General features: G+C 32.5%; 1 protein-coding gene and 1 pseudogene across 1 annotated transcript; both read right to left on the bottom strand.

Moving 5' to 3' along the window:
* Positions 1-900: 900 nt before the first annotated feature.
* Positions 901-2,445, bottom strand: LOC144837551 (uncharacterized). The gene is made up of 4 exons (XM_078692722.1): positions 2,249-2,445; positions 1,850-2,080; positions 1,455-1,630; positions 901-1,150 (listed from the first exon to the last, which is right to left on the bottom strand). The coding sequence occupies exons 2-4, from the start codon at positions 2,041-2,043 to the stop codon at positions 939-941; spliced, it is 582 nt and encodes a 193-aa protein (XP_078548848.1). The 5' UTR covers positions 2,044-2,080; positions 2,249-2,445; the 3' UTR covers positions 901-938.
* A 5,983-nt stretch (positions 2,446-8,428) lies between these two features.
* LOC144837243 (uncharacterized) lies at positions 8,429-12,670 on the bottom strand (annotated as a pseudogene).
* Between the last annotated feature and the right edge of the window lie 11,675 nt (positions 12,671-24,345).

Raw genomic sequence — 24,345 nt, 5'->3', positions numbered from 1 at the left:
TTTGTGTGGAGTGGGTATTTGGAAAGATACTACAGAACTGGGCTTTTGTGGACTTCAAGAAAGACCTTAAGGTGTTTTTACAACCAGTGGCAAAATACTATATTGTGGCTGGTTTGCTAACCAATTGTCATACTTGTTTGTATGGGTCAGTAACTGGATCATTTTTTGAAGTCGAACCCCCAACACTCGAGGAGTATTTGGGCAACGCTTAATTGAAAACTATAATAGATCCTCAACATAATTATCAATTGCAAAATGTATTTATTGCACTACTACTACCATAGGTCAAAATTACTTTTCAATTACTATATTTATAAACAGTCTACTATGCTAAATTTCATATTTATGTATTGTCCCTTGAAACACAAAAAAATAAAGGTAAAAATATTCTAAATTTAAAGTGGCCATATCAAAGTAATATTAAAGTTATTCACTTTAAGTTGAAAATTCGAGCGAAAAACAACAAGTTTACGTAATTAACAGGTAAATTAGTTTGATTACATTTCATCTGGAAAATCGTCGCGAGCGAAAGTAAACAAAGATTTCAAACCATGGGTACGCATTATGCATATGCTAATTAGGATTGTTTACAACTCGACATGGTTGAGAAGGTATTTTCACACAGATCATAAGGAAGTTTTATGATTATGCATACAGAGTAGCCAAACAAGCGCGTTTCATTATGGGATATGTTTTGAGCGAAAACTTTGACTGGAAGTCAGAGTTATTTTCTTAACAAAAAACGTCTGTATTTCAGTTTAATGATTTTTTTTAAAAACATTTTTGGTGTTAGTTAATAATTATTATGATACTTCAAAATGAGCCACCTTTTTTCGAAATCTTTTATTTTTAATTTTTTTGGAATTAGTCAAAGGGACAATACATCTTTAATATATAAATAATTAATGTTTATTAGTTGCATAGTGAGAATAAATAAATTATTTATTGGCAAATGCCTTCAAACACTCTATTAGTGCGTCCCTCTCTTCTTTTTCTCTCTCTCTTCTAAAAACGGCCTCCTCCCTCTGCAACTGCAGCTCTTGCCTTCTAACCTCCAACTCCCTTTCCTTAAGATCCAGTTCCCTATTCTTCATAGTTGTATAATTATGAAGTGAATTTGTCTTCAGCTTTTTTTTTTCACTGGTTTTATCTGCCATAAAATATAAAAACAAAGTACAGTATAACACCATTATAAATTTTGCAAGTATTGACCCTTTCTGAAGATGTTTTGGAAAAAAGTCTGGGTTTTCAGTTTTATGACATAATTTGTAATGATATATTTTAGAATATAAAATATGGGACCAATCAAATAGATTTTTTTTTTCACTGAATGAGGTTTTACATATGATTTTGCTAATCATTGCTGGTCACCACCCAGGGTAAAATGTTCATGCTTGTTTTCAAAGAGTTAAAGTTTATAATTACTTTAACTTTATATATATAGAGTAACTAACCTCTATTTACTGGACCCAATGTTTCCAATGCTCTTTTTCTAATTTCTAAACCTGATTCAAACAACACCTCTGATTTAGTATTTTGCTTGATTTGTGGCTTCTGGCTCTCATCCTTCAGGGTAGTTAGTTCTGTTAACAGCTGTTCTCTCTCTGAATATTCTTCAGCACATCCCGATCTGCAAAATTACATTGAATTTCTGGTAATTTAAAAGCAGGTTAATGAAAACTTTATACATACATTTATTTATTTAGCACAGTGGGTGAAAAGTATTATTACCTTTTTTTATGCAGATGTCTTTATTTTGTAGAGACATTAGAAAAGCTTACATACCTCATTTTTACTTTATGTTTCCAAATAGTTATGTTAACTATGAAGAATTCATAAATACACTTACTTTCTTAGTGATTCTAACTGCTGCGACTTAAATATCCTCAAGAGCTTTTCAACCCTCTCTTTAACTGATCTCGTGTTTACCTGCAAGGTGGATGGACGAAACACCTTGAGGGCAACATTGAAATTTGAAGCCACATCGTTCCATTTTTCTCCATTTTCATAAGGGTTTAGTGACAGGACCTCCTTCAGCAGCATTATGTCCGTTGCTGCGCAATACCTTATGGTTTTTTTGCTATAAAGAAATAAAAGTTATGATATGATTTCAACTATTTTCATAATACTAATAGACCATTCAGTGTTTTTAACACTCATTATTAATATTAGGCCTATACAGAAAAGTTCCATAACGAAAATAATCAATAATCGATCGAATAATTGATCATTTTAAATGACGACTTACCTATTTTCTTTCTGACCCAGTCCAAGCTCTTTATTTAACAGCTCCTGTTAAATAAAATTGTAAATATTTTGGTGGAGAATATAATATTTTTACAGCTAATTAGGCCTAGTTATAAGTTAGGCCCTAGCTGTTTAATAAATTATACAAGCCATTAGTGGCTAGCCTAGGCCTAGTAGTATTAGTAAGTAGGATCGGAGGCCCTGGCACCTACACCGCCTAAACTAGCCTAGGCCTAGGCTAGTTTAGGCCGCCTTGTTGAACCCACAAATGTAAAAACGCCCACAAATGTGAAAACAACCACAAATGTGAAAACGCATCACCCACAAATGTGAAAACAACCACAAATGTGAAAACGCATCACCCACAAATGTGAAAACAACCACAAATGTGAAAACGCATCACCCACAAATGTAATAAACAGCGCCCACAAATGTGAAAACGACCATCGCCCACAAATGTGATAACGCCCACAAATGTAAAAAAAAATGAGAATTTTTCGCCCACAAATGTAAAAAAAAAAATTTAGTGCTAGACTCAAACAATTTTGATCGAGTTAATACATTATATCATGATTGTATTGAGTTGTTACAATAATTTTTTGTTCACGATACGTCTGTTAGGGTCGTGGTTAACGCGTTGGATTATTATAATTTGCTGCTCATGCGCGCGATATTTGCACGTTAACTCGTTTGTTTAATGTACGTAATAGTTCAAGACGATGTTTGTTATTTGCTGCGCGCGTGCACGATACTTCAAGGTCAAGGCCATGTTATATCATTGTTGCTTCTCGTGTGTGGTTGTTGGCTTACTATTATGTACGTATACTGTAGTTATAAGTCGATGTTCGATGTTTTTTTGCGTGCGCACACGATAATAAAATGTCAAGGTTAAATTGCTACTTGTATGTAGTGTGTGGTTATTAACTCGTTGGCTTACTGTTATGTACGTATAGTTCCAAGTCGATGCTCGATTCAATGTTTTTGTGCGCATACACGATACCACAAGGTCAAGTTCATAATATACTATTGCTACTTGTGGTTGTTAACTCGTTGGCTTATTGTTATGTTCGTATAGTTCCAAGTCGATGTTCGATTCCATGTTTTTTGTGCGCGTGCACGATACTACAAAGTTGTATACCATTGCTACTTGTGGTGTGTGGTTGTTAACTCGTTGGCTTACTGATATGTACGTATAGTTTCAAGTCGAAGTTCGATGTTTTGCGCGCGTGCACGATACTACAAGGTCAAGGTTATACAGTGTCGGTGGATGATGTATAACAAAAGTTCTGGGAAATTAGACATTTTGTTGTTAGACAATAATGTTGGAGTTTGTGGTTTTTTTATTATATTGTGTGCAGTATTAAATTTAAAAGAAGAAGAAGCTGTAAAACCCACAAATTATATAATTTATAATGTATAAGTTCTATAGATTAGGTTCTAATAATAACAAAATATCCTTTCAATATTATTGTAATGACATACCCTAGCTAGTATGTGTAGCCTATACTATGTATTGACGATGCATACGCGCTTTCTATTGTCTATAATATGATGTCTGTACACACACAGTAGGGATTCCCCAGCAAGATGTCTAAGGCAAGACATCCCGACATTCCCACCCCTTGATGTGTTCACATTAATTCCTACATATTGAATGCACTCAAATTGCCAAATGCGACAGATTATGAACATGTTATCAGTGTCAGAAAATTAATAAGGAACGCAGGAAAATCCAGTGGACTTTCAATGATGCTTCGGATATTCCTACCTGTTAAAAAATGGCATAGTTGTTGGTTGGTGTTATGTAAAACAATACACTACCTGGTTGGTTCGTGATTAAGCGATTTTTTTGGAGAGAAAAGTCTTAGTGTTTTAAAAGTGGCACTGTTAGGCTATAAATACCAGCAAATATGACTTCTAATGCTCATACAATTAGTGTTATAGGCATCCCCAATCAAGTGTAGGCCTACTATTAGTAGATAACATTATTTAATCGCATTGCAACTCCTCCTTAAATATTTTGTTAGGTAATTCATGAAGCCAGTTTGTTCCTCATTAATAATACCGTTATACCTTGTACATTGACTTATTTACTTATAATTATATTATACATAATTCTATTTCTTTAAATTGTCGAATATACGTTTGGTTCCCACACCCTTTGATAGTAGATTTATAAATCAGTTAAATTTTAATGCATTCAATAGGTAATATTATTCTCCGTATATCTTTATAATTATCCGCTAAAAATAGATATACAAATTAAACAATAAGCATCAGATTAAACTACGAATGTAGCATAGTATGTTTTATAGAATACATTCGTTCGTGACAAGTTTGATACTATCGTATCGTGTATTATGTTTGGTTGGATACTGGTGTTACGGTATTATTCTATGTAGTCTAGGACCTGGGTCAGATTTGTATGCATTTAATTTAGGAGAGAATATCTCAACTGTTATAGGATAATTTGACCCCAACGAACAACATGGAATGTGTGCAAAATTCGCTATCCGGGACGAACATGCCCAAAATCGGGGTCAAAGGTTAAAAATGTTTGGTTCTTATATCTCGACAACCACTTGTCGTACAAATTTGCTTTTGGTGTCAAATTGTTCAGAATATATTTATATTCGGTCTAACACAACTTTTAGCGAAAAAAATGACCGGAAATGCTTTTACTGACCTTTGACCCAAAATGACCAAAAAACATTTTCGGGTTAAATTATTCTTTAAAATGCCAATGGACAAACTGTATGGTATCAAATGAAAGCATACACAATATGCTACTCATTGCTACCCAACTTGTATTGAAAACTTTTAATTATGAAGCTAATTGTATGGAAAATGTGCATATTTTGATTATTAATAATTTGATAATTATATATTAATTATGTTGTATTTTTTTATATCTAGGCTGGGTAGTCTAGATAAAATTATCCTATAACAGTTGAGATATTCTCTCCTAAATTAAATGCATACAAATCTGACCCAGGTCCTAGACTAATGTTACAATTTGTTTATCGCTCTAAAATAAAGAAATATTCTTTCATTAGTTGTTCTTGCTCTTGCTCTTGTATTATTATCTTGTGGTTATATTTTTGTAAAAAAATTGAACATTAGGAACTACTGCAATAGCATTGATCTTGTAGTATCGTGTATACCGAGCATCGACTTGGAGCTATAATACGTACACAATACTAATATAGTAAGCCCAACTGCACTTCAAGCAGTCTAGCACTAAATTTGATTTGATTTTTTTTTTACATTTGTGGGCGAAAAAGTCTCTCTTTTTTTTACATTTGTGGGCGTTATCACATTTGTGGGCGATGATCGTTTTCACATTTGTGAGCGCTGTTTTCACATTTGTGGTTGATGCGTTTTCACATTTGTGGTTGTTTTCACATTTGTGGGTGATGCGTTTTCACATTTGTGGTTGTTTTCACATTTGTGGGCGTTTTCACATTTGTGGGTTCAACACGCCTCCTCCTCTAGGCGTAGGCTAGCCTAGGCCTAAACTAAATGTTTTCTGACTAGGCCTACCTAGGCCTAGGCCTACCTAGGCCTACAGAAAGTTCACAAATATATAATTTAGATTAGTGTTGAGATGAGTATAATTCTTATTTTAATAACTTATATCAGGAAAAGTACATGAAACGTTTTTTGCTATTGGTCAAAAGTTTAACTCACCATGTCGCGACGTCGTGTATTTCTCGATTTTGCAGACGAGAACCAGCTCCTGTATCTCGGGCTACGAGCATTAGTTAATTAAAATTTCACATAAACTAATGACGTCATACACAAAAAACCCTTACTTTCTCGGCGGCTCGTTCCCGATCGAGATAGCGAAAGCTCTCTATTATAATTTTGTAACAAATATCCTTTAGATTATCAAAAAATATCAAAATAATATCATTTTTTCATTATAATATATAAGAATAAAGTTAATGATTTTTTTATGACGTCATAACCGTTATTTTACTACTTTTTAATAATTTATCGTAATTTAAAAGTAGAAGTTTTTTTAGAGGATGCAAAGGTTCATAAATATTCATGAGAAGCTAAAGTAACGTCACAGCAGTTAAATGGGATAGAAGAAATTGTGTTGGAGGGAGGAATGCAAGCTGAAAGTTGACATTTGTTTGTATTTTTTGCACCTTTTTAGCGTATATATTTATATAATATAAATGTTTTTCCAGTTTAAAATTATTTCGGCAATGAGGTAAGTCTGTTAATATAACATTAGGTTCCAAAATGAATATAAAATATGGTAGTAAATTTGAATCACATGGCCACCCTCGTGTGATATTAATTTAAAATGAAACAGTCTTATGATAATGGTTTTATCATATTTTAAAATTCATTATTTAAAAAATTTATTTTTCACCAGCCCCATAATTACGAAATGGAATGCACTATAAATGTGGACATAACATTATGCTGGGCCGTACCATTATCATACTGAGGGTGAACTTTGTTTTTTAACCTTGTTATTAATAAAAGTAGATTGTGCTACTACTATTCTTTATTTTATTAAAATATACACATTCAGGTATATTAATTATTAAAATAATGCAGTAAACTTAAGAAGAAGTTAGGCCTTGTTCTTTATTGTAATTTTATGAATTTACAGTTAGTTAAACTTGTGTAGTGCCTGGCGATTGGCTAGTGGTTACGTCATCTATACGTCACAGCCAATCGCCTGGCCTACACACACTCAACCCCGAATCCAATGGTGAAATACGTCATGGGTTGAGCCGCGAGAAAGAGGGATCGCTCTCTTGGAAAGAAGACATAGAAGACGATAGAAGCAAATTATTGATACTCATCCACAAGTACTCTACAACCCTGAAAGCTCTGGTGAGTACACGATGAGTGTGAAGATTGATGGGTGTCTAGAAAACTCAGATCTCAGATATATCTGAGTTTTCTATACAGAGTGAATAAATGTAGTTTTTAAAATGTTAGGTTAAAAAAAACTTGATTTAAGATCTGCATGACAGCTGATATAGTTCAACTCCCTGGTATAACTAAAGGTACTGGTGGTCATTGTATGCGTGATTTCGGTAAAGAGTTTTTACGACTTGTATGTGTTTGTGAAGCTCTTACGTAATGTAGTAATAATAATAATGATAATGTAATGTTTTGCTGTAAATGTAAATATTATACAGTACTATATACTCAGATGAAAGCAGTACTAGTACATCAAATCAAAATAGCGTAATTATGTAAATTTATATTTTTCATACTTATGGACAGTAGTAGGTTTTACAAATGGAAATTTGATTCAAACTTCATCTGACTTGGTTCATAGTACATAGTATTTCTAGTTTTTATTTATTAGAAAACTCAGATATATCTGAGATCTGAGTTTTCTAGATACCCAAGATTGATACCGAAGAGACTGAAATAGTCCTCTAGGTGGGATAAAAGTCTCTTTACTTGTATAGTACTACTGTAAACTAAACTAATATTTACTCACTGTCATGAATTATTTGCTACTGTAGTGCCACTGAAATCGTAATCAAATGATGACATACATTATATATCACCTTATGACATCAGGGAGGATGCAACCAAAACTGGAGTGAAAAGAATCTCAACTCTCAGAACCTAACCTCCAAACTGCCGACGGTCCCCACTGAGATTGTAAACCATCAATCGATGCTCTACACGCTGAATTGTGAGAGTTGGCCTTGGATCAGTTCATTTTTAAGTGATCACTGGTTTTTATCACATATTATGTATAGTGGTACTGCTAGGTAGGTAAAGTACTGTTACTCTAGTAGCTAGATCAACTTTCGTATGCACTTTGAGGTCCACAGAATTTGACTTCAGAAATTGGTTTAGGGTGGTCAAACAATCATTTTTGACTTGGTTACACATTTTGAAAATGTGGCGAAGGGTCAAAAGGTCAGGGTGAAAGGTTATGAAACCAAACACCATTAGGTCTTTAAATCTCGACAACCACTGGTCACAGCGAGGTAATTTTGATCTCAAATTGATCAGAAGGTATACATTCATATTCGGTCTAATGGGACATTTTAGTAAAAAATGACCGGAAATGCCATTTCTGACCTTTGACCCACAAACCAGGGCATTTCTGTATCTCTGTAACTATATTGGTCGTAGAGACTTGAATTTGGGCTCAAATTGTTTGAAATATACATTTAGTTATTTGTTACACATTTTGAACAATGTTACAAAAGGTCATGGTCAATGTGATTAAGGCTCCTTTGTTCTTCTCATTTGCCAGGAATACCTCTCTATCACATGACACAGTCAGGTCCAGTGTGACACTCAAGTCCGGAGAAACCTTCTTTCCAGCCATCCGGCGTATATGCTCTTGGTCTTTCGTTGATGATTCTTCCCCGTAGCCATCAAACACGACGGTAGCACTCTTGAATTTGTTGTCAACATACCTGACATAAGAATCAACTATAGCCTTGACAGTTGCTCTGCTGGCCCATTTTACCTGATGAAGAAGCCATCCTCCATCAACCACGTGCACCTTGCTGTTCATGTCTACATCAAGTTTTGTAGCTTTCTTCTTTAGCATCTGGCCAAATTCATGTTTTTTTGGTTTCCTCATCATGCGGTCCATTGTGAAAAGAGATGTTGGGACAGGGGCCAACTCAAATTTGAATATGTCTTCTATTCCTTCATCTCTCTCTGCCATGATGATTAATCTGTTGAAGAGTAGTGTCTTCTCAATGTAGATTTTCTTGTCCCCTACCTTTACTTTCTTCTGGAGGTCAGCTAGATTTTTGCATTTCTTTGATGTCTTCATGGTTGTAACAGGTGACTCATCATCAAGATCCTTCTGAATTTCATAGCCTACTGTATACTCACTGCATCATCACAATTGACAATTGACTTGTCGATGGTTATTATTCCACTAGACAGTGAAGCAATGGTGTTGACATCGTTTACCTGAAATGAAAAGTCACTTTAGATGATAAGCAAAATATTTCAAAAATTGTTACTCAAATGTGGAATGATTTATCTGACACTATATGTAGATGATACAGATCTATACTAACCTCTATGAATGGGTTGTGAGCTGAAAACCATGCAAATATCATCTTGACGCACTCGCTGTCTTTTTCTAAACGTTTTTCTCCAAGGTCTTCCATCAGATCTTCCATCAGGTCGCTTAGAAGCTTCAGATGTGAAAATGTTCCAGCCCATATTTTCACAGAGTTTTCGTTGCGCATTCTTCCGCGTGTCAAACCTCCATTTGACTTTGCTTTCCTCATAAGTGTCTCTTCAATTGTCTGGTCAGAAAATTGTCCTGAAAATTGTTCATTGCTGTAACGTGTTGTATGATTTCCTTCCATGAATGCTTCATACACCTACAATTAACACAAATAGTCATATATTTAGAATGATAATTAGGGAAAAATTTATGAAAAATAACAGATGATTAAAAAAAAAGATTGGTCAAAGTTTGTTTATACTAACCTCAGGATAATCTTCTGGAAGGCTGAGCATCTCTTGTAGGTACATGCGTCCAAATTTGGCGTACTGGCCATGTCCAGCAGTGGCGAATATACCAACCATCTTAGAAACAGCATTTAGATGGAGTCTTTCTGCTAAGATGAAATCTTGCGCTGTTCTTACAAGTTGGTGGTACAAAACCCACAGCTTTGCCGTTCTTGATGTTTTCTGCAAGTCTTCGAGCGTCTCATCAAGGCTTTTTTTGTCACTTCCACCCATCATGTGTTTGACCAGTGCGGCATCTGTCAAGAAGTGTGCTGTCAGTGCCTTTGAGTATGCTGCACCTTTCAGGATGTACTTGACAGTGGTAGGTCCATAGATGACTGCCATGGCTTCTTCCAAACCACTGCCATCCATGATGTAGCCGATGCAACCAAGGTAACTCTTGAGGAAGTGAAATCCTCCTTACAACTACAGCCAACTTTTGCTCCTTAACAATTTGAGATGCCTTAATGAACAGAGGCAAATCAAATGTTATTATTGCTGGAGATTTGTACGTTCCCTTGATAGCTCTCATGATGGTGGTGTATACTGTCTGCATGTAATTAGGATTCGCATTGATGATTCGCAGAAACTCAATTGAGGATTTTAGTGCTAGTCCATTGAAGGTCTGATCAACCCATGAAGTTGGGATGAACGGTTCTTCCGTCTATCTATCCATTGTACCAGTCCATGACTGAATCATCTGTTGGGATGGATCTCTTTGGTACTTTGTGATGAAGGTATTCATACTTTATGAGTTTCGTCTCCAGTAGGGCGTTTGTTTGTTGTGGAACATAATTATGCAGGCCTTCAATATTTGACAAAGTTTCACTCTTCACGATTGGCTTTCTTTGTAACTTCCGATTCTCATCAACTTCAAGTTGATTGGAGTTTTCTGGAGTTGTTACTTTGATCTAACCCATTGCGTGAAAACCGAGCTGACCATCTAATGAGATCAGATCGTGATCCATGTTGTCTCCAATGTGTTGTTCGACTTGCTTCTCAAGGACGGCCATTGATGCTGCATTTGTGGTATTAGTAGAGTCAATATACGTATGCTTGTAGTCCACTGTCTCTTTTTGACTTTCACAAACGCCAAGCCTGTGCATGACATCAATCAGCTTATCTGAACCAAACTTGTGATCAAGGTACAAACTCATGCCAAGCTGAAAAGGCATCTTAGATGATCTTGGGCGTTGTGAAGATATAATATTCTGCCCCGCAACATTTCGCCTAACAGATGAACGAGGCATTAAGGATGTCAACATCAGTTCAAGAGCTTCTGGTAGTTCATATATTGATGTCATTTCTTTTAGTGATAGAAAGTCCTCTTTGCTGAAATTGAGAAACTTGATGTCGTTGATAATGAGTGAAGCTGCAGTTTTGATGATGGCTCTTTTCTTCGCCTCTTCATCATCAGTTTGCATTTCATGGTAGTTTCGGATGATACGTGCTATACAGCTTCTAAAGCAGACAACATCCTTCCTGCGCTCTTGGTTAGTTATAAATATACTGTCACCATAGTATCTTTCAAGTGCTTCTTTCAAGTATCTCTCATGGTACACTGGAGTGTCATCGCCTGCTATCATCTTCATCTGGTCATATAATTGGCTTACTGTATACACTCCACTCTCCATTTCACTGTCAGGCAATCACCCACAGCTGATAGAAGGCATTTTCCTTGCAAGCATCTACAGGTCTGCCTGGTTTCTGAAGAACAAACAAAATGTTCAAGATTTTTATTTGACGTGAATTTTAAGGAAACAACAATCTGCATATTTATTGAATACTTTAAATAGAAGGTGAATTTAATAGAAAAGGGAAAGACCTAATTTATAAATAATAACCCTTGACAAAATGGTTAAATGCATCTTTGTAAATATGAAGATTTGAATAATTTGCATATACTGTGACATACTTTACAATTAAACCCTGTGCCGCCGTGAAGGTGATAGGGCGGGTGGCAACCCCTGTAAACAATTATGTGAAACATTTTGTTTAGGTCAGTTGTATTACCGGCTGATTTGGTAATCAAAGATTACAATTTCATATACTGTGACATACTTAATTAATTAATTAAACTTCAAGAACATAGTGTATGTCTACTGTATAAATACAACTTACATTACAGCAACCTGGAATGTTGTTAAGGGTGCAGTAGCATTTATTATGTTAAACAGCCTCTTCTACTATAAGAACTGCCATGCCTTCTAAGCATCCTTTCACAGCCATTCCCAGACTATCATTTCTTTCACTTGCGATTCTCAAAAGTGATTGCTTTAGTGTAATAGTTGATGCTCGATGTACAATCTGAATTGTTGTAAATAGGGAGGCATTTTTTAAAAACTATGAAAAATAAACGGTGTGGTAAAAAATGTTTTTTTTCACCTTCTAGGGAGTCACCAGACATGTTATTACATTAGGTTAAACTACCTAACTACTGAAAAAAATCTCTTCCTGGTTTTTTATCGCAGAATTGCAATTAGTAAATTCCAAATTGAAGACACAATAATTGTAATGTGAGTAATTTTTTTGTAGTGTTAAGAATACTTTCATCAAACATTTGTTTGGAAATTAAATACCTTTTTTGTTTTGGGAAACCAAAAAGCGTTTGTGGCAATGAAACCTACATATGTGCAACCATAAACGTACTCGGTTTATGGTACATTATTAGATAATAGTTTAACTATTAATTAAATAATACTTGACAGTGAATTAGTTTAATCATAATTACAACTCTCTGATTGAACTGTCATTCAATAATTGTAATATTGACAAAAAATTATTGTGTTATGGAATAGCATTTTTGTAAAGCTTAATTAATATGAATGAAAATTGATTCAGTTCTTACCTTCGTTTTTGGTGACTTCGAAACCTTGTGTGTCATTTGGTCCATAATGCAATCTTGTACCGTGAAAAATGTATTTTGTTGCATGGCCATAATTTTGGTCGATGTTGTAGACTGCATTAGATTGGAGTCGTTCAGGAAGCACTCAAAAAGTTTTTAAAAATTCTCTTGCTTTAACGCCTTTGCCTACTTTTCGGATCTGGAAGATGTCTACTAAATAGCAGTTTATTGATTGACACTGTTTCTTGGTCGTCGATGTAGATGCTGCCATGGTTGGAGTGATAATTGTGTCACAATCACCCACAGCTGATAGAAGGCATTTTCCTTGCAAGCATCTACAGGTCTGCCTGGTTTCTGAAGAACAAACAAAATGTTCAAGATTTTTATTTGACGTGAATTTTAAGGAAACAACAATCTGCATATTTATTGAATACTTTAAATAGAAGGTGAATTTAATAGAAAAGGGAAAGAAAGACCTAATTTATAAATAATAAGCCTTGACAAAATGGTTAAATGCATCTTTGTAAATATGAAGATTTGAATAATTTGCATATACTGTGACATACTTTACAATTAAACCCTGTGCCGCCGTGAAGGTGATAGGGCGGGTGGCAACCCCTGTAAACAATTATGTGAAACATTTTGTTTAGGTCAGTTGTATTACCGGCTGATTTGGTAATCAAAGATTACAATTTAATCTCTTGTTATCTTTTTGAGAGGATCCGTCTTGTGTGAGAAAGTTTATTTTGATGTTGTTTTGATTTTTTGGCTTTTTCGGCGTGTTTGTTTCGTCGGCATGTTTTGATCAGGTCTTTTCGATTATGATTAGATTTGATTTTTTTGACAGATTTTTTTTTTTATAAAAACCAATAGAACATTGATTATGTTAAAATAAGATATCATAAAAGTAATTCCAAATAATGAGAGGCAAGCCATGATTCAATGTTTCGATCTTTATTTGAAAAGGAAAAGGATCAGGTAAAAATGGGCATCTGAAGTTCAAGAAATTTTAAGATGTGATAGGGGTTATACATTTCTAAAACAAATCAAAGGAACATGTCCATACTGACAATCTATACAAAAAGATGTACTAGCAATGGTCAGACAGCTTGGTAAATCAACATGGTTTGCATGATTTTCATCAGCAGATATGACATGGCCAAAAGTAATGAAAACATTGTTGGTTGAGACAGTTGACAAAAGAAATATCAATCAATTTAGTGATTAAAAAGTTTTTGTTTTGTTTAATTGTGTATGTTATGCATATAATAATTAATTAGGTTATATGCATTATCATGCATATAACCTCTTGATTTTGTCACAATCTTTATTAGGTTATATGCATGATATGCATATAACCTCTTGATTCTGTCAGGATCTTTATTTATTTATTTATTTATTTATTTATTTATTTATTTATTCTTTCCTTAGCACTATTTTGTCCGTGAATTATCTTGGCATCAGTTTCATCTAGCTAAGTCAATTTTTCAGAGTATATTCCTTATGGCCAGGAATCGATGTGGTCATGTTTTCACGGTGCGCAATCATAAATTACGCGGTCTACGCGCGATTTAATGAAATCACGTTTGTAATCATATCTTCACAAGCATGAATCACTTTTAAACAAAATTTGGTACTCATAAATTTCAGGTCATATTTCATCATATGGCAATATAAGTACGTGCGTAGCGCATATAACGCATGCGTACGCGCGCTTAAAAGTTTTAAAATTGTCAAAATTTATTTTCGATGAAATTAGAGTACGTTTCAGGCAATTTTAAGCGTTTAAAAAATTGCCACGAGTGCGCAGAATTTTGCACGCGCACTGCGCGTTAAACGTTAATGCGCACTCTTTTTGCCCGATTTCTGTTTTACAATCTTTCTTTAATAATATCATCATATTTGATTCACTTTTCAACTCGAAATTGCGTTATACAAGCACGTCAAAAGTGACAGGCTACGCACGTATAAGTTAACAAAATAGTGAAAATATGCTAAATTTTAAAATTAATATATATCGTCAGAATGCTGGGGAACACCTATTTTTTATTTTATTTTCTTGAAGTGTATGTATCATATGTATGATTTATTATCAAATTAAGAGAACAAAAGTTGATTAAGTCATCATTAATTGCATATTGAATTAAAAAAAAATTAATTTCGACAATCAAACAAATTTGGACATTTTCTTAGGCCGAAATAACAAACTTAACATTAACTTTCTTTTTTAAGAATTTCATATATTAAAGTTAAAAGTATATAGTTTGACAGTGCATCATTTTTTTAAATTTTTAAAGATGTCATCATAGTAATAAATTATAATTCATTGCGGTATGTAATAATCTATCTGCACCAAGGTGGCTACTGAATAGTAAATACACGGAGGAATCATTCTACATGTTTTAGTAAGTTGCGTATGGCTCGGTGGTCTGTGCTCGTGTCTATAGCATTCAAGGTACCGAGATCGAGCCTCACCTTGGGTAACGAAACGAAATAAGATTTTTTTTTATTATTTGTATTGTTTGTTCAATTTTATTTCTTAGTGTATAGATTATACACATGATTTATAATGAAATCTAGATAAAAAGAAACTTATGTCTTTATTATTATGTAACAAATGTGGTTTATGACATTATACGCAGAGGGATCTTTGATCGGATTGCGATACCGGCTATTGTATTTGCGTTAGTAAGATCCTAGCATATATTATAAATAATTAAAGATTCTGAGAAAATCAATCAATCAATATATCTTTTACAAATCAATTATCTTTATTTTAATCAATGCATATAACCTATAATTCGTCATAGTGACGAATTAAATCTAGTTTATTTATTTATTCTTTCCTTAGCACTATTTGTCCGTCAATTATCTTGATATCAGTTTCATCTAAATAAGTAAATTTTTCAGAGTATATTCCTTATGGCCAGGAATCGATGTGGTTATGTTTTCACGATGCGCAATCAAAAATTACGCTGTCTACGCGCGATTTAACGAAATCACGTTTGTAATCATATCTTCACAAGCATGAATCACAATTAAACAAAATTTGGTACTCATAAATTTCAGGTCATATTTCATCATATGGCAATACAATTACGTGCGTAGCGCATATAACGCTTGCGTACGCGCGCTTAAAATGTTCAAAATTGTCAAAATTTATTTTCGATGAAATTAGAGTATGTTTCAGGCAATTTTAAGCGTTTAAAAAATTGCCATGAGTGCGCAGATTTTTGCACGCGCACTGCGCGTTAAACGTTAATGCGCACTCTTTTTGCCCGATTTCTGTTTTACAATCTTTCTTTAATAATATCATCATATTTGATTCACGTTTCAACTCGAAATTGCGTTATACGAGCACGTCAAAAGTGACAGGCTACGCACGTATAAGTTAACAAAATGGTGAAAATATGCTAAATTTTAAAATTAATATATATCGTCAGAATGCAAGGGAACACCTATTTTTTATTTCATTTTCTTGAAGTGTATGTATCATATGCATGATTTATTATCAAATTAAGAGAACAAAAGTTGATTAAGTCATCATTAATTGCATATTAAATTTAAAAAAAATAATTTCGACAATCAAACAAATTTTGACATTTTCTTAGGCCGAAATAACACACTTAACATTAACTTTCTTTCTTAAGAAGTTCATATATTAAAGTTAAAAGTATATAGTTCGACAGTGCATCATTTTTTTAAATTTTTAAAGATGTCATCATAGTAATAAATTATAATTCATTGCGGTATGTAATAATCTATCTGCACCAAAGTGGCTACTGAATAGTAAATACACGGAGGAATCTTTTTACATGATTTAGTAAGTTGTGTATGGCTCGGTGGTCTGTGCTCGTGTTTATGGCATTCAAGGTACCGAGATCGAGCCTCACCTTGGGTAACGAAACGAAATCAGATTTTTTTTTATTATTTGTATTGTTTGTTCAATTTTATTTCTTAGTGTATAGATTATACACATGATTTATAATGAAATCTAGATAAAAAGAAACTTATGTCTTTATTATTATGTAACAAAATAATGTGGTTTATGACATTATACGCAGAGGGATCTTTGATCGGATTGCGATACCGGCTATTGTATTAGCCTTAGCAAGATCCTAGCATATATTATAAATAATTAAAGATTCTGAGAAAATCAATCAATCAATATATCTTTTACAAATCAATTATCTTTATTTTAATCAAATGCATATAACCTATAATTCATCATAGTGATGAATTAAATCTAGTTTAATTTGGAGGTATTATTTAACAATTAATTTTAAATGAATATATTTTGCTTGTTTGGATGTTTGTAGGGCTTGCAGTTCAGGAGTTTGTGTTGGAGACGTGTTTATGAATGTATTGGGTTTGCGTGCAACATGAAGTACTATTTATTCCATTGTACCAGTAACTACAATCATGTTTTGTTTATTAATTGATGTGCCGATCAATTAAATTGTCGGGTTTTCAATGATGGAAGTTGTAGTTAATAGGCCCTAAACCTATTCAACTGGAAATTAATTGATTGTAGTATGCCGACGATGCAGCTGTATTCTGCATTTTTAATTCGATGATTCTTTTAAGTAATTGCTTTATGTTTGTTGATAATGAATGTAGTTATTCTTGTATTATAAAAATTAAAAGAATTATCAACTGTTTGTATTTTTTTACATTCATATATTTATTTTATAGCTTAATTTCCTATAGAATAATTGTACGTATTATTACTATAAGACGTGCGAGGTGTCATTCAAATAGAGTAAATGGCACCATCCATACAGTAATAATAATAATAATAATAATATTTGTTTGTAATACTTTTTTTAACAGTGGCACACATACAAAAGATGGTACGTCCATACAGATTACAAAATTGAATACAAAAACAATGGAAAATAAATATTGAAACATTTTTCATGTTTGATCGATTATGAACTAAAAACATAAAATGTTACTCAATGCTATTACAAAACTTATTATTAAATTAACTAAAACTTCACTAATACAACTACTAATTTTGCAACATCAATGGAAAAGGAAACACACATTTTTAAATAAAACAGTTCAAAGTTGTAATACAATTTAATGTCTTAGTTTCCAAGCACGGCTTGTGTAAATTTTACAGTAACTGTCAAACACAGCATACTATACATCTCAGGAGAGTTATTGTTATGAAATAACGTACTGCTTCCTAGGACATATTGAAAATTAATAGATAGGTCACCAGTAGTGTGTTTCGTTTATTTGCATTGACGGAATAGGAGGTATGATATCTTCTTACTACAGTAAGTAAACAAATTTTTTTTTTTAAATTATATATGGCCTACATTCAGATGTATGAAGTTCCCCACCGCATGGATATCATACAAATTATTGGTTGATATCGCAAATAATAGTTAATAAAAGATGTAGTGCTTTGTTCACTCCGAAGATATAATATATAGCTAAAGTAATTTAATTGGAATGATTTTTGTAAGCTGCCGAATATTGATAGTCCTAGGTTGGTGATTCATAGAATCAATTATTGGCATGATGTAACATACCTCTTTAGGGGTGTTTGACAAGGTTAATTGCCGTTAGGAATATTATTATATTACTTAGTTGGTGCGTATGTCATTGATGAAACCTAAATTAAATATACAATTTAGTGTTTTTCATATGTCATTATAAATTTACAACGCAATTAGTCTATATAAAAAAATTACATTACAGATAGGGTAGATGTAGACATTTGCGGTTAGTGAAAGGTCAAATCAATATTAATACGTTAATTAAATGTGTTATAGTTGTAAGTGAATAGGCCTACAACAATTTTCAATTATTAATAATGTATATCCTTTATTAGAGTACATAAAAAAAAACAATGGACAATTTATAATAATTCGTTAAATACGGTTGATGTACCAAACAGATAACAGCGGTAACCGTGCATTAGTTTTTAATTAATATACCGCTCGAGTTTGTCACGTGACTAAGAATGTTTAATGCAAACTTAATCGAATTAATTGAAAATATGTTTACATTTACATATTACATTTGACAATAATGAAATGGAAGTTGGATCAGGCTGACCGTCCAAACAATTAGAAAAACAAACAAACAATTAAAAACACCTTAATAAAACCAATTTTCATTGGCTAAATTAAAAAAAAATCCCTTAGGTTGTTAAAAATTATGGTAGCTGATATATTTTCGAACAGGTACCAAACATGACGTCATTCGGGTTAGCGGTTTACAAAAGCGCTGTAAAGAAAGTTGATTTTTGAGTGAACAAAAATCCAATTTCCTTATGATTTTCAATGGAAACGACTTAAATAATTGCAAAATACACATACTTGTGAATATTTTTTTATGAACAAGAGTTTGATATGTTAAGTTAAGTGTTTATAGTATCGTTTTTTATTGAAATTTTAAAATGGATAGGTTAGGCCGATTTTCACATTCTGAACTTCAAGGCTAAATATCTCAAAGTTTTGGGTACACTATAGAAGAAGGGTACACTAGAAAACAAAGGAGTCTATTATGGGCGTAACAATGAACTAGCAAATAACAAATTGACAAAAGCATTGACAAACAAAAGGTATTACATAATAATAACTCATGTCAATCAAATAGACAAGATAGAACTGAATTCCTAAATGATTTAAATGATACATTAAGTCCTACGCCTAGTTGCTAAATTGTCAAATTCATCCTCGACCTCTACAACTAATCCATTTTGACCCCAATGTACACTTTGTAATATAGTTGAAGATATGTCATGTATTATATAGTTATTGTTAATAAAATTTGAATATTAATTTTTTTTTATATTAAAAATAGAAAAAATGTTGACTAAACATATATAAAATATTGCCTAACATTATTTATTCATTAATTGTTACAATTCTGACCATGTAAAGATAATGAAATAAATGTTATTGCACCATACAAAAAACAAAAATAAATTGTCTGAAACTAAATATAAAATTAAATAGGTTAATAGCGCAGAATATGAAAATAATAAATAATGATTACAAGTTTTTGTATGTAAAAAGGATATATTGTAAGTTAAATATTGAACCATACAAAATAATAATAAATTGCCAGAAATGATATGTACAATAAAATTGATCAATGACGCAAAATATGAAAAAGATCATTATTTGGTTATGAGCACCAGTTTTTGCTGATATCCTCTGTCATTTAGTAAGAAACAGGGTTTGGCACGTGAAGCCAGACAGTAGGATTTGATTAGGAGAGGCTTTAGTGAGACGCTTTGCAGGGGGTATTTCAATGGAATTGGAGTTGCTCAATTCTCCAATTAATGAACCAATTAATACCCCCTACATCCTAATCCATTATGTAAAATCATATTGTTTTGTTTACATTGTTTGTACATTTTGTAACATTGCCGATATGTTTTATAATTATAAAGTTATTGCCTATAAAATTAGTAAAATATTTATTTATACACTATACAATCAGAAAGTGAGAAGTTGTCGACTTGTTTACTGAAATAAAATTGACTATATAAAATAAAGTTGAAATAGATTAATAGTGCAAAATATGAAAATAATAATTAATTATTCCAATTTTTACTATGTAACAATTACAAATTAAAGTTAAATATTGTATCATACAAAATATATTTATAAATTCTTAGAAACTATATATACAATAAAATTGATTAATAGCGCAAAATATGAAAGTAATAATTAATTATTACAATTTTTACTATGTAAAAATTACAAATTAAAGTTAAATATTGCACCATATAAAATATAAAAATAAATATCCTGTAACTATATATAAAATAAAATTGATTAATAGCACAAAATATGAAAATATAATTTTTTTATTACAATTTTTACTATGTAAAAATTAGACATTGAAGTTAAATATTGCACCATAGAAAATATATTATTAAATTGTCAGAAACTATATATACAATAAAATTGAATAATAATTCATAATCATTATTATATACAGAAATATAACATATACATTTCAAAATCGAAATATTTAACAAATTCAATATTGCACAAGATTAGCCTATAATGTGAAGTAATGAAATGAAAGATAATTTTCAATTTTATTAAGCAAGCAATACGTTTAATTAGCTATTAGATTTCAATAATTATAGTTTTATTTCAATAATTTCGTGGTAGCTATAATAGATTGGAATGACTTCTGTATGCACTGTATCAAGGTTTCTAACGTAGACATGATCCAAAAGAGTTCCACCTTCTGTTGTACTGGATTGTATTAACTGTTGGTAATTGTGTTTAGCCAGTAGGTTATTAACATGGGATGTACCTTTTAACAAATCTTCAATGAAATCACCCATTATAATGCTTCTTGTACCCAATTTATGTATTGCTGCCAATAGGTTTTCAAGAACATTACAGAATTTCTTGATATCATATATATGGGGTCGGTATATAACTGTAATAATAACAGACATTGGAGATGTTACCATAATGGAAATGAATTCAATATCTTTAAAATTGATGTTTAGTCTACTACAATAGTTATTTTTTGTATACACTGCAACACCACCGTGTTCCTTATTTTTTAAGTCTGAAGTGATTGTGTTGTCATTAGAATATGATTGACACCTTGGCTGGTGATACAATTTGAAATTTTCCATGTCATTAATCCATGTTTCTGTAAGACAAATGAAATCTGAATTGGCGAAAGATGTATTACATTTCATGTCATCTAAATTTTGTCTCAAGCCTTGTATGTTATGCAACGTGATACAATATTGAAAGTTTGTAACAGTACTTCTATGTTTATTCGGTTGTAAAAATGTTTTCATATTGCTTAAGCAGGTTTTGATTGTTGGGTCACAAAGTATATGTTTGGGATCAAAGTTTTCAATATAAAGACCTGTTAAAGAAGTAACACGACTTAAACCTACATAAGCTTGTCCAGACAAAAATGTATTTTTAAGATTGACAACAGCTTTATTAATTGTCATTCCCTGTACTTTGTGCACGGTACATGCATAAGCCAATTTCAGCGGAAATTGTTTGCGATTGTATTTTTTTCCCATAGATTCTTGGTACTTTTCAATAGACTGTATATCAACTTGGTTATCAAATTTAATTTGGTTATCCGCACTTGGCGGATAACCCCTTGTTATTGTCAGGATCTTTTTTTTTTTTTTTTTTTGGTTATCCGCACTTGGCGGATAACCCCTTGTTATTGTCAGGATCTTTTTTTTGGTTATCCGCACTTGGCGGATAACCCCTTGTTATTGTCAGGATCTTTTTTTTTTTTCTTTTTTTTTTTTTTTTTCTATCTTATTCTTCTTTCTTTCCCGGAATTTTGTTCGCAGCGTATCTCTAATTCTGGTCAACATAATATTGTGTAACTTTGTCAGAAGATTGACCTCTAACTGTAGATGTGCAAGAAACTTCGTTTTATGATTTTAGAGTTGCGCAACGTGACTTACGCGCGATTTTATGAATTTCAATGATTGATCATAGATTAAAAACCAAATATCATTTTTTATTGAAACTTTGTGAAAATTTAAGTTATATCAAGCGCAAACTTTCTATGGATTAAAAATGGCATGTTTCACAGAAAGTTACGCGTGCACGCGCGTTTAAAATTTTAAAATGCGTAAAATCAATTTCTAATCAACTTTCTACGCGTTTCATGTCATTTTGAGCATTTCAAAAATTCCCACGCACGCGCAATAATTTTACGCGCGCGTGCGCATGTAGCGCAAAAATATAATTTTTTCGCATGATTTATGTTTTTTCAGCCTTTTCTAGTAATTTTACCAACTTTTAAACAATTTCTACTTAAAATTACGTCATACGAGCACGTGGAATTGGATAATTTGCGTGCGTTTTTGATGAAAAAGTTCAAAAATTCGTCAAAATTGTGCCTTTTTTTAAACAGTTATAGATTCTAAACTACAAGGTGAATTTTATTTTTTATTACATATTCTGAAAGTAAATGAGTTGTAGATATTGAATCATGTATTGATATGGCTAACCTAATATTGTGACATCATCGTATGGCCACTCGAATATAAAATAGAGGATTTTTGTCTCTTTCGTCATAGCTCATCACATTTAATAGAGCGCATCTCCACTTATCCGTATTCCATTTCCCCCCATTTTTTTATATTGTATAGGCCGATCAATTACCTTTCGCATGATATACCGTTTTTAAAATTGTGATGACGTCATCATGTCCAAAAGCGTCAATAACTTGGGCCACTTATTTTCACCTATTCTTCACTGTATGTAGTACGTATACAATATATAGTGTAAACTGTTTATACTTAGACGTGACACAAAATAGAGAGCGCACTAACATTTTTTCAATGGCATAATCGTTTTTCTCTGCTCAATATTTTAACGTATGACGTGCGCGTGGCGTTTGCTCTGCGGATAACCTAACTCGTCCGTAGTGACGAGTTCAAATCTAGTTTTTTTTTTTTTTTTTTTTTCTTTATTCTTATTTCTTTCCCGGAATTTTGTTCGCAGCGTATCTCTAATACTTGTCAACATAAGATTATATAACTTTGTCAGAAGATTGACCTCTAACTGTAGATGTGCAAGAAACTTCGTTTTATGATTTTAGAGTTGCGCAACGTGACTTACGCACGATTTTATGAATTTCAATGATTGATCATAGATAAAAAACCAAATATCATTTTTTATTGAAACTTGGTGAAAATTTAAGTTATATCAAGCGCAAACTTTCTATGGATTCAAAATGGCATGTTTCACATAAAGTAACGCGCGCACGCGCGTTTAAAATTTCAAAATGCGTAAAATCAATTTCTAATCAATTTTCTACGCGTTTCATGTCATTTTAAGCATTTCAAAAATTCCCACGCTCGCATGCATTTTTGCGCGCGCGGTGCGCACGTAGCACTAAATTTATATTTTTATGCGTTATTTATGTTTTTCCAGCCTTTTCCAGTAATTTTACCAACTTTTTAAACAATTTCGACTTACAATCACGTCATACTAGCACGTCGAATTGGATAATTTGCGCGCGTTTTTGATGAAAAAGTTCAAAAAGTCGTAAAAATTATGCCTTTTTTTAAACAGTCATAGATTCTAAACTACATGATAAACTTTTCTTTTGTTTACATATTCTGGAAGTTGATGAGTTGTAGATATCGGATCATGAATTAATATGGCTAACCGGACATTGTGACGTCATCGTAGGGCCACTCGAATATAAAATATTGGATTTTTGTCTCTTTCTTCATAGCTCATCACATTTAATAGAGCGCATCTCCACTTATCCGTATTCCATTTCCCTCCATTTTTTTATATTGTCTAGGTCAATCAATTATCTTTCGCATGATTTACCATTTTTAAATTTGTTGTGACGTCATCCTGTCCAAAGGCGTCAATAACTTTGGTCACTTATTTTCACCTATTCTTCACTGTATGTAGTACGTATACAATATATAGTGTAAACTGTTTATACTTAGACGTGACACAAAATAGAGAGCACACTAACATTTTTTCAATGGCTTAAGCGTTTTTCTCTGCGCAATATTCTAACGTATGACGTGCACGTGGCGTTTGCGGTGCGGATAACCTAACTCGTCCGTAGTGACGAGTTCAAATCTAGTTGGTTATCCGCACTTGGCGGATAACCCCTTGTTATTGTCAGGATCTTTTTAGTTATCCGCTTAGTAGCGGATAACTCCTTGTTATTGTAGTGGATCAATATTTTTGGTTATCCGCAACTTAGTTGCAGGATAACCCATGTGATTGTAAATATCTTTTTTTTTTTCA

The sequence above is a fragment of the Antedon bifida genome, chromosome 3 (assembly GCF_963402885.1).
Source record: "Antedon bifida chromosome 3, ecAntBifi1.1, whole genome shotgun sequence".
NCBI lineage: Eukaryota > Metazoa > Echinodermata > Crinoidea > Comatulida > Antedonidae > Antedon > Antedon bifida.
Note: the sequence above shows the minus strand (reverse complement) of the source record. Positions and strands in the feature narration are given on the sequence as shown.

Coding starts and splice junctions, on each gene's coding strand:
- LOC144837551 (XM_078692722.1), bottom strand. CDS start 2,043: ATGCTGCTGAAGGAGGTCCTGTCACTAAACCCTTATGAAAATGGAGAA. Junction 1,631..1,849: donor CAGTTAGAATCACTAAGAAA/GTAAGTGTATTT, acceptor GTAATTTTGCAG/ATCGGGATGTGCTGAAGAAT. Junction 1,151..1,454: donor ATTGGGTCCAGTAAATAGAG/GTTAGTTACTCT, acceptor ATTTTATGGCAG/ATAAAACCAGTGAAAAAAAA.